Source organism: Austrofundulus limnaeus, unplaced genomic scaffold (assembly GCF_001266775.1).
Source record: "Austrofundulus limnaeus strain Quisiro unplaced genomic scaffold, Austrofundulus_limnaeus-1.0 Scaffold237, whole genome shotgun sequence".
NCBI lineage: Eukaryota > Metazoa > Chordata > Actinopteri > Cyprinodontiformes > Rivulidae > Austrofundulus > Austrofundulus limnaeus.
The window spans coordinates 83,445-94,161 of NW_013952639.1; the positions used below are offsets into that span (position 1 = coordinate 83,445).

At 39.4% G+C, this 10,717-nt stretch overlaps 2 protein-coding genes across 6 annotated transcripts in view; one reads left to right on the top strand and one right to left on the bottom strand.

Annotated features, from left to right (window-relative positions):
- Nucleotides 1-7,191, top strand: part of piezo2b (piezo-type mechanosensitive ion channel component 2b) — an 82,319-nt gene extending 75,128 nt beyond the window's left edge. For all 5 annotated transcript variants that reach the window (XM_014019968.1, XM_014019965.1, XM_014019964.1 and 2 more), the window contains 8 exons: nt 184-331; nt 1,661-1,849; nt 1,937-2,029; nt 2,112-2,278; nt 2,403-2,522; nt 4,304-4,377; nt 4,463-4,685; nt 5,871-7,191. In XM_014019968.1, the coding sequence (XP_013875422.1) occupies nt 184-331; nt 1,661-1,849; nt 1,937-2,029; nt 2,112-2,278; nt 2,403-2,522; nt 4,304-4,377; nt 4,463-4,685; nt 5,871-6,123 (1,267 nt within the window). In that variant the 3' untranslated portion in view covers nt 6,124-7,191. The remainder of the gene's footprint in view (nt 1-183; nt 332-1,660; nt 1,850-1,936; nt 2,030-2,111; nt 2,279-2,402; nt 2,523-4,303; nt 4,378-4,462; nt 4,686-5,870) is intronic.
- Nucleotides 7,192-8,080: 889 nt separating this feature from the next.
- Nucleotides 8,081-10,341, bottom strand: LOC106525666 (gamma-soluble NSF attachment protein; the record flags this gene model as incomplete). Its single annotated transcript, XM_014019969.1, is given in 6 exon segments — nt 8,081-8,594; nt 8,663-8,792; nt 8,881-8,960; nt 9,958-10,036; nt 10,111-10,181; nt 10,277-10,341. Coding segments are annotated over 6 exon segments (566 nt in total), but the record flags the coding sequence as incomplete, so codon positions are not given.
- Nucleotides 10,342-10,717: the final 376 nt, after the last annotated feature.

A 10,717-nucleotide genomic window follows, 5' to 3' on the forward strand; every position in this document is an offset into this window, starting at 1 on the left:
TTTGTAGACTTGGTTAAAAATTTCCATGAAATTAAATTAAGAGTCACTCAAATAAAATTAAGAAAGGTTTATGATTATATTAGGATTTTTATTTTTATTTTGAACAAAGTTTTGGTTCTTTTTGTGTTTTGGTTGATTTTGTGCCAAATGATCTCAAAGGTGTTTTGTTTTTTTTTATTTCAGTTTTCGTCTGGTTCCTTTCCTGACGGAGCTGCGAGCGGTGATGGACTGGGTCTGGACCGACACGTCTCTGTCTCTGTCCAGCTGGATCTGTGTGGAGGACATCTACGCTCATATCTTCATCCTCAAATGTTGGAGAGAGTCAGAGAAGGTTTTTATCAGCCCAACGGGTTACAGATATTCATAATTTAACATTTATATAAGTGTTTATTGACTTATATTTTACAAACAATAACAGATCTTATTGTGAAAATGCTGGTTTATTATTTACAGAGTTGATTTCTGTTGAATAAATTTCTGTAAATTTTTACATTTTATTTTCATCCATTTAAAAAAATATTTCGTTAAATTTACTAAGAAAATCTCGATAGAAACACATTAAGTTCTCTTCACTTCCAGCAAAAGCCGTTTTAGTTTGAAATCTGCTGACTGGCTTTATTTTTGTCTTCATATGTAACTCTTAGTTTTTGSCTGCCTTTAGTAAGCTTTCGGCTACTTCTTGGTTTTAGCTAGCATTTTGCTACTTGATGTTTTAGCTGTTGATCAGCTAATGTATATACTGATACTTTGTTTTTGTCTACCCTTTTGTTACTTTTAGATTTTAGCTAGCTTTTGGTTATTTTTTAGTGTTTAGCTACCATTGTGTTATTTTAGCAATCATTCTGCATGTTTTAGCTTTTAACTAGTCTTCAGCTACTTTTTGGTTTTAGCTATCTTTGAGCTACTTTTAATTCTACTATTCTGTTACTTTAGCTATTGTTTTGCAGCTTTTAGACATGCTTTTGCTCCTTTTATCTATCATTCTGCAACTATTAGCTTTTGCCTAGCCTTTASCTACTTTTTGGTTTTAGCTGGCTTTTTGCTACTTTTAGTTTTTAGCTACCAGTCCGTTACTTTAGCAATTCTGCAGCTTTTATATATAATTTTGTTCCTTTTGTCAATCATTCTGCAAATATTAGCTTTTACCTAATCTTTGGGTACTTTTTGTTTTAGYTAGCCTTTTGTCACTTTTAGCTTTTTTACTACCTTTTTGTTTTACCTAGCCTTTTTCTTTGTGTAGCTTTTGGCATGTACCGTGCATTTTAGTTGTTCCTATGCTTTTGCTTTTTTTGTAATTGTTTTATAGATGGTTCTKCAGCTTTTAGCATTTTAATCGTTTTAGCTTTTGCGACTATCGTTTAGCTAGTTTTTTTTCTCTTAATTGTTTTAATTCTTTTCATTAGCATTTTATTTTGCTACCTCTAGGTAGCATTTTGTGGCTTTCAGCTTTTCTTCAGCCCTTTTTTTTTACTTTTAGCTTACAGGTAAATAATTTTTCTCTTTTTAATTAGCATTTTGCTACAGCTTTTAGCTACTTTTCTGTTTATTTTTGCTCTAACGGCTCAGTTTCAGTTTCTCTATCAGGTTTCAGCTTGACAGGAGCAATTCAGTCTTTTTCAGAAGATTCACCTTGGGCTGTTCGTGGCGTCTTTGTCTGCAGAGATACCCTCAGCCGCGAGGCCAGAAGAAGAAGAAGGTGGTGAAGTACGGGATGGGAGGAATGATCGTGGTTCTGCTCATCTGCATCGTCTGGTTCCCGCTCCTCTTCATGTCCCTCGTCAAATCTGTGGCCGGAGTCGTCAACGCGCCGCTGGATGTGTCCTTGGAAATCACGCTGGCCGGCTTCCAGGTGAGGACGCAGCAAACCGACCGACCCAAGAGCAAAAAGACGCTTTTGACAAAACAACTTTTTTAACTCTGATTTTTCTTTTCACAGCCCATCTTCACCATGAGTGCTCAACAAAAGCAGCTGCAAACTGTGACTTCGGAACAATTTAAAGACTTTTGTCAGAAATTTAGATCTGACGATGTAATTAACTGTTTGATACACAGCATGGGTTTCGTGTGTTACTAGACCAATATTTAACAGCAACATTTTCTGTTGTGTGCAGGCCATTCAGTGGCTGGAGACATATACCTACGAAGACCTGATAATCGCAGACCTGAAAGGCAGCTCCAACTCTCTGTGGACCATCAGCCCCCCCAGCAGAGAAAATCTGATCACAAAGTTGGGCACCAGTGAGGATTTCCCCATAACCGTGTCTTGGTCTGTGCAAAGGTACACCGTCGTTCCTTGTCTTGTTCTTGTCTTGTAGTTGTTTTCACACGCTGACCCACCTGCAGGCCTGAGGTGTAAAGTTCTCACGCCTTGTTTTTGTTTTTGTTTTTTCTATTGCATTCAGGAACCTGACTCTTGGAGCCAAGGCTGAAACTGCATCTGGAAAAAATGTAAAAAATCTGTGCCCAGAAACCAAACTGAATCTGATTATGCTTCTGAACGGGACAGTGGAGCAGACCCCCGTGTGAGTAAATCCTTCTGCTTCTCTTTAGGTTCACTCCTCGTCATCATGCCTGAGCTACAGGATGAGTGAAAACTCTCAGGACATCTTTTATTTCAGAGACCAAAGGGAGAAATGAAATGGTAATGGGTGAGATGGGTGAGGGAGTGCTATGTCTCAGGCTATGTCTGAAACATGGCCAACATCTTGAAAGCTGCCATTTTTGCAATAACTGACATGTTCAACCTGAATACAACATGTCAAACAATGGGCAGCGGTCTCAGTTGTTGCTGCAGTTTTCTGTGTTGATAACCTTTGAACCACAAAAGAATTTGTGAATCAGAGACCGGTAATCAGTTTGAGATAATTCTTGTCTTCTCTGATATGCTACATGACAAACTTCCCATTAGAAAATTTTGACTTTGATCCAAGATGGTGGCCAGGATTTGGTCACCCTCACCCATTATTTGCTAGAGTTTTCAGATATTACTTTTTCTTTTAGTTTCTGAAATAAAAGGTGTCCCGAGTCTTTTGACTCACCCTGTGTATTCTCCAACAGAGAATTTGGCATGTAGAATTATAGTTCACAGCATGTAGCATTACAGCTGATAGCATGTAGCATTACAGCTGATAGCATGTAGCATTACAGCTCATAGCATGTAGCATTACAGCTCATAGCATGTAGCATTACAGCTCATAGCATGTAGCATTACAGCTGATAGCATGTAGCATTACAGCTGATAGCATGTAGCATTATAGCTTATAGCATGTAGCATTACAGCTCATAGCATATAGCATTATAGCTCACAGCATGTAGCATTACAGCTCATAGCATGTAGCATTACAGCTCATAGCGTGTAGCATTATAGCTTATAGCATGTAGCATTACAGCTCATAGCATGTAGAATTATAGCTCATAGCATGTAGCATTATAGCTTATAGCATGTAGCATTACAGCTCATAGCATGTAGAATTATAGCTCACAGCATGTAGCATTATAGCTTATAGCATGTAGCATTACAGCTCATAGCATGTAGCATTATAGCTTATAGCATGTAGCATTACAGCTCATAGCATGTAGCATTACAGCTTATAGCATGTAGCATTACAGCTCATAGCATGTAGCATTACAGCTCACAGCATGTAGAATTATAGCTCACAGCATGTAGAAATATAGCTCGCAGAATGTAGCATTATAGCTCACAGCTTGTAGCATTATAGCTCATAGCATGTAGAATTATAGCTTACAGCATGTAGAATTATAGCTCACAGCATGTAGCATTATAGCTCACAGCGGGTAGCATTATAGCTCATAGCGTGTAGCATTATAGCTCATAGCGTGTAGCATTATAGCTCATAGCATGTAGCACTATAGCTCACAGCATGTAGCACTATAGCTCATAGCATGTAGAATTATAGCTCACAGCATGTAGCATTATAGCTTACAGCATGTAGCATTATAGCTCACAGCAGGTAGCATTATAGCTCATAGGATGTAGCATTATAGCTCACAGCATGTAGCATTATAGCTCATAGCATGTAGCACTATAGCTCACAGCATGTAGCACTATAGCTCACAGCATGTAGCACTATAGCTCACAGCATGTAGCACTATAGCTCACATCTTGTAGCACTATAGCTCACAGCATGTAGCACTATAGCTCACATCTTGTAGCACTATAGCTCACAGCATGTAGCACTATAGCTCACAGCATGTAGCACTATAGCTCACAGCATGTAGCTCTTTAGCCAACACAGATATGACCGATTGGTCTTTTTAAGAGTTGTGTTTCTGTCTTTTGTAGGACCATAGCAGAAATCATCCCTCGTTATATTCGAGCTCCCAGTGACTCAGATGCCACTCATGTTGAGCAGCTCGGTGATTTTCACATTTTTCATTAAAACAGTAAAAACCAACTCAAACAGACGTTCTATGCTAATGTCTAATTTTACTGTTTTTCCAGGTGAGAAGATGATTAACATAACCTTGACGTTGGTGCGAGCCCAGAATTCTTCAGCACAGGTTCAGGAGTGGTGGATCGTCGACCAAACCAAACCGGGCTTTTTGGACAATCCCAGTGAGAAATCCGATCGGAAGCAGGACCGGAAAGCCGAAGCTGGTCTGCGGCTCTACATCTTCAGCGACCAAGTCAGCCCGCCCAGTCTGGGCTTCCTGGCTGGATACGGGTTTGTACCAACAGATATGGTTTAATCTTTGTCCCAGGTGTCCTGGAATATAGTAAGAGTACATAATGGAAACAAAAGCCTTGAATACAAATGGCAGCCATTATAGATTAATGTGTTTTGACAAAGACACAACATTTCTCTTGTATTCGTTGTATAAAATTTGTCAAAATTTACTCCCCAAATTTATGGATGATTTTTTTGAGTTACATTTTTTGCATTACACACACAAATAAGGTAAAAAAACAGCTGGAGGAACATCTTATAGCTAATTAAGTAATTCTGAACGGGCCAGTAAAAGTAYAAAACGAAAATTTTAGAGAATCTGAATCTGTCAGAAACAAAGATAAACAGAGGTTCACCAGTCTGCAAAAAAACTGACCCAAAAAGAGTGGAACAATTCCAGAAAAATGTTCCTCAATGGAGAATTGAAAGCCTTTGAATATCCCATCATCTACAAATCATAAGACTATAAAAGATTAGAAGAATCTGAAGCTCAGCCGTCAGTACTGGAGCTGTAAGTCAATATAATGACACTTTAGCCTGGAGCAAAGCCCCGCCCACATCATAACATTAAACACATGCGAATCTTATTTTGTCTGTGACGCACCACCATTACACCAAACTCCAAGTAAAAGTACCGAAGACTACCGAATTACCCAGCAACTCTAACGACGAGACAAAACGACAGGAGGATAAGCTAATAGTAGCTAAAGTTAGCATGTTGTTGTTTAGTTGAACAAACTGCCGCTGCAAACAATTCAAGTAAAGTTGATCTTGTCTGCGTAACCCCATGGACTCAAGAATATTTCCACAAGTCCTTCTTTGTAAACACAGCTCACTTTGCTGTCCAATTATAGCTTGTTAAAGCTCTATCGTGCAAAGACAAAGCTATATCTTGACACCGCTGCTGTCCTCTCTGGACTGAGTCAAAGTGGACAGCTGTTCTGTGGTCAGACAAATTAAACATGGATGAAGCATGTTATCAGTGCACAAAGGCTGCTTCTCTGTTGGTATGGGGGTGCATTAGTGCCTATGATAAACGATTAGGAAGGCACCATCAGTGCAGAAATGTTTATAATAAATATRAAAAGATTAAAATGTCTCATCTTATAACCAGAAATCACCAGATCCCGATGCGTTTCTGTGAAACTCTTCCTCACACTGAGCGTCTTCTTCCTCCTCCAGCATCATGGGCCTGTACGCCTCCGTGGTTCTGGTGATCGGGAAGTTTGTGCGCGAGTTCTTCAGCGGCATCTCCCACACCATCATGTTCGAGGAGCTGCCCAACGTGGACCGCATCCTCAAGCTCTGCACCGACATCTTCCTGGTCCGGGAGACCGGGGAGCTGGACCTGGAGGAGGACATGTACTCCAAGCTCATCTTCCTCTACCGCTCGCCGGAGACCATGATCAAGTGGACCCGGGAGAAAACCCAGTGAGGCCGCTCGGCTAGCTTTTCGGCTCGCAAAGCAGCAGAGGGTGATCTTCTTCGGCTGGTATCAGGCGGCGGCGGCGGCGGCGGCGGGGCCACGCAGAAACTCTTAATGAAAAAACCGGGACGACAAAAACTGTCTCGTTAAGAGCACAAATTTTGCAGCTGCTTTCCTCGAACGTCAGAAACAAACTACTGTAGAACTTTTTTTGTACCTGCCTGGTAGGTCGCGGCTGTTTAAGGGCTTCCCACTGACATTTCTGAGCACAATCTCTAAAAAAATAAAAAATAAATTAAAAAAATCCTCCCAACTGGAACCTGTGAGTGGAGGGAACGGTGCAATACTGAGGTTCCTGCCAGGTTTTGGTGGACAAATTAAAAAAAGGGAGGACATTTACAACCAACAAACCTTTTTTTCTAAACGTCAGGGGCACTAAAATCAAAACGTGGAGAACATGATCAGACTATCTTGCCTTATTTTGTCGAGAAGAACTGTTCTGAATTACATCTTTCTCAGGAAGAGCTGTTTTCAATGACATTCATTCTGCGTAAATGTGACGCATCTGAAGGGAATTTGTAGAAAAATGTGTTTTAAGTGGCATGAAATATACTGTTTGTGTCGTTCAGGTGGGCTCGACTCACGTCTGTTTACTGCACATGGGCTTTTCTGTTTATGCTTCCTGTTTTGCAGAGAGAATTGCCAATCAAACATCCACTCGATCACCTGCGGCGTCGTTATCAGATGGTAGAATCCTCCTCTTCATCACACCTCGCTGGTTTTTTTAAACATTAAATAATTGAAAAGAGAAGAAAAGCTTCACTACGAAGGGCTGACACGACAAGCCCTTTGGTCCAAACTATGCATTAGAGGACATTTTAGCATGAGAGAGAAAAAATAATAAAAAAAACCAAACTTCATTATTGCCATGAGTGACTTTCAGGACATGTACATACGGGGTTGTATCACCAGGAACAGGTCGTGGAGGAATGAAATGTGAAGTTGTTCCTGTATATTAAAGCCATGTGATATCATAGACGTTAAGAGACGTGCAAATAAAAAATGTCTTGAAAGGGTTTTTTTTTTCCCGGGTTTTGTTCGGCTGTTTTGGATCTGAGTTCTGCTGAGAAGCAGCCGCAGCAGAACGGACCTCCAGCTGCAGCTTTCATCACATTTAAAGGTAAATATTCAGAGGTTGTAGAAATCCTCCATTTAGCTTTTATCTGCAGTTTTTTTATTTCTTCTTTTAGCTATGGTTTTGCTAATTTTAGCTTTAGCACCTCTTTTGCTTTATTTAATTTTTAGCTATTCTTTTACCTTTTCAGCTTTTAGCTACTGTTTTTTGTTTAGTTTTTTTGCTTCTGTTTTACCAGTTTTAACTTTTAGCTATGATCTTGTTCTTAGCTTATAGCTGCTGTTTTGCTAATCTTAACATTTAGTGATAGTTTTGCGTTTTCAGCTAGTTTTACTTTTATTAGTTTTTACACCTTTTTTGCTACATTTTTCTTTTAGCTACTGTTTTAGCTAGTACTTTGCTACTAAAGGCTTGTTTTGACTTGTAGCTATGCTCTTGTTTTAGCTTATAAATGCTCTTTTTTATATATGCACAAATTTTAGGTACAATTTTTTCTGTTAGCATTTAACTATTTGGTTTAAGCTGGTTTTGACTTGTGCTTTAACTTTTGTTTTGCTGGTTTGTGCTTATTTACTCATTATTTTCTTATTGGTTATTCTTTCATCTGCAGATTTGAGCATTTTCATTATGTAGCTACAGATATTTTCATTTTARCTATTTTGCTCATTTTATCTTCATTTTTCAACAACTGGAGCAGTCACTCAGCTCAAACTMCAGCTTTGCAGAAAATAAAATGTTTTTGGTTTTGCTTCTTTAAAAAAGTATTAGCAGTAAATATAAGCAGACAAAAATGAATCCATCTACATATAAATTAATATAAAAGTTGACAGATTTGGTTTCAATAAATCACTTTATTCGTTTTAAACATGCACTTCCATCATGATTGCATATTGCTTCAGTAAAATCTGTGAATACTGAATAAATTATCTGTACAAATAAACCTCAGACACATTTAGTTTATGGTTTGAATATATCTGCAGTAAACTACCAACACACGACAAACAGCAGAATGTACAGCTTCACAGAGACGACAAATGATACAACAAGGASATAAAACAGCCGAAGAGTCGCCTCAAACTTAAAGGCTTAACATCAACGATTCCTGCATCAGCGGCTGATTGTATTTTCTGCACATTGAAGGTGAAACGGCCGGCGGAGCAGAGAGGGGTTTGAAGTCACAGAGGGGAGCACCCATGGATGAAGGCTAACACAGGCCGCCTTCATACTCATCCTCCTCCTCGTTAGCAGCAGCCGGCGCCCCGCTGGCGCCACCTTGTGGAGCAGCAGCTGCCTTCTTCTTCTTCCCTCCGCCTGGTACTTTCAGGGAGATGGCCAGCTTGGCGTACTGGGAGGAGAAAAAGATTTGTTGATGTTCAACTCTGTTAGCGCCTCTCAGGTGTGAACGGTACTCACGTCGTTGTCCATGTACTTCAGCAGAGGCGAGTTGCACACGCGGTACGCCTGGTCCTCGTCCTGCTCGTCGTAGCCCTGCAGCAGCGTCTCCATGGCCACGCAGTCCTCGCTCCCGCTGTAGCCGGGCAGACTGGAAGAGAGACGACGGCAGCAGGCTCACGTAACGGTTCCTTCAGCCCGACAGCAACGCTCTGCTGGGGGGCTGGGGGGTCTCCTACCTGTAACTCTCCCGGACGCATTTGTCGGCCGCCACGTAGTCGCCTCTGTGCAGGTGGACGAGCACCTGAGCTGTCGTTTTCTGCAGGAGTTCAGTAAATCGTGTTTAAAAGATGTTAATGGTGCGTTTTTATCAGGGAGGACAGAGATTTTCAGGTCCTCTAAGTTTATCTTTGAACTTTAGCTGCTTTTTTTTAAATTATTTTGATTTGGACCTTGAATCTGATCTGCATAGTAAATTTTTAAAAAAGAAAGTAAACCAGGGGATTAAAAAACACAGATGAAGAGTATATCTTTAAAGTGCCTATGAAGACAATTTTTGTAATACATGTGAATGCATTTCAGAAAGAAAACATTGATAAAATATTGCAAAAGAAATTTCACGTCACTGAGATGAACAGTTATTGAGATATTTGCCTGTGAAGAAACAGGAAGTGATGTCAAAGGGGAATGCTGATAACCCAGACTGTAGACAAGAATCTGATGTTTAAGATTATTTTGAGTCTCTATCAGAGAGATGAAGAACAGTTCAAATATTGTTTCAATAAACAAAGACGAGAGTTTTCTTTAAGAATTCCCCTTTGATGTCACTTCCTGTTTCACTTTGTCTGAGCCAAGTTCAAAAGAAAATAGGCCCGTTATGGGACAAAATGGGTAAAATCGTGTGTATTGTTCAAACTTTCTTAAATATAAAGATGCTTTCTTTGACTTTTTGTATTTGAAGAATATGCATGTCACAGGCACTTTAAGAAATAGGACCAAAAACTCCTGATCCTTCACCTGATCAACCGTCATTTTGAATTTAATCTTTTAAGGCTGAAATGATTCAAAACTCTCAGGTAAGCATCTTAAAGGGATTTTAAGAAAATACAAAAAAAAAGCAGCCAAAGTCCAAAGAAAATATTTAAAATTTCTAATTCAAACTACTTTGGAAGATTAAAAAAAAGTCTGGTATTTAGAAGAAGAGTTTTCTGCAGCTGTGTCACATTATTAGATGTTGTGTTTATTTCATAACGTTTCAGTCGAGCAGCGCTTCAACTGCCTCAGATATTATGTTCTGATAAAAGAAGCCGACCCACCTTGAAGCACATGGGGAAGTTCTCAATCTCTTTGTACATGTTCTTCTCTTTCTGCAGCGCCACCGCCGCTTCGTCCAGCCTGATCAGAGAGACGAGACATTTCTGGAGTTTTTAAAAACACAGGAAGAAATTAAGTAACTTATTTTTTTTTACCTTTTTAACCGGACCAGGAGTCGGGAGGCTTTGCCCAGCAGCTCTACGGCCTGACGCAGCCGGTCCTCGTTCTGAAAAATAAYGAGAAAATAAGAGAAAAAAAGGTTCACGGTTGTTTGAAACGAACAGAAAATTAAAAGAATTCGGCTGCGAGTGAGATTCTCACCTCGAACACACCTGCTGCCTTCTGGTACAGATCCACAGCTTTCTCCAGGTTCAACGGTTCGATCARTCTGAGGAGCAAAATGCTCTGTCAGCAACAAAACTTACAAAAACTACACAAATTATATTACGATAAATATATACATCAAAAGAATAAATAGTCAAATTCTTAACTTTTTTGGTTTTTAAAGCTGTGTTTGGTTTATTTAAGGCACTAAAAATAAATAAATTCCACTTTTTCATACAAATTGATTAATTTGATAAAATTTCTAACTTGATTGAGCTCTGAAAGGTTTTCTGTTCGAGTCAGTGTGCTGCTGTTCACTAATCAAATTAAAAACATATTTTATGTTGTCTTTAACACTCTTTTTAAGCGCACATATCGAGTTTAATCTGCATTTTTCATAAATAAATACCATAAAAATAAACTATAAATGAAAAGCAG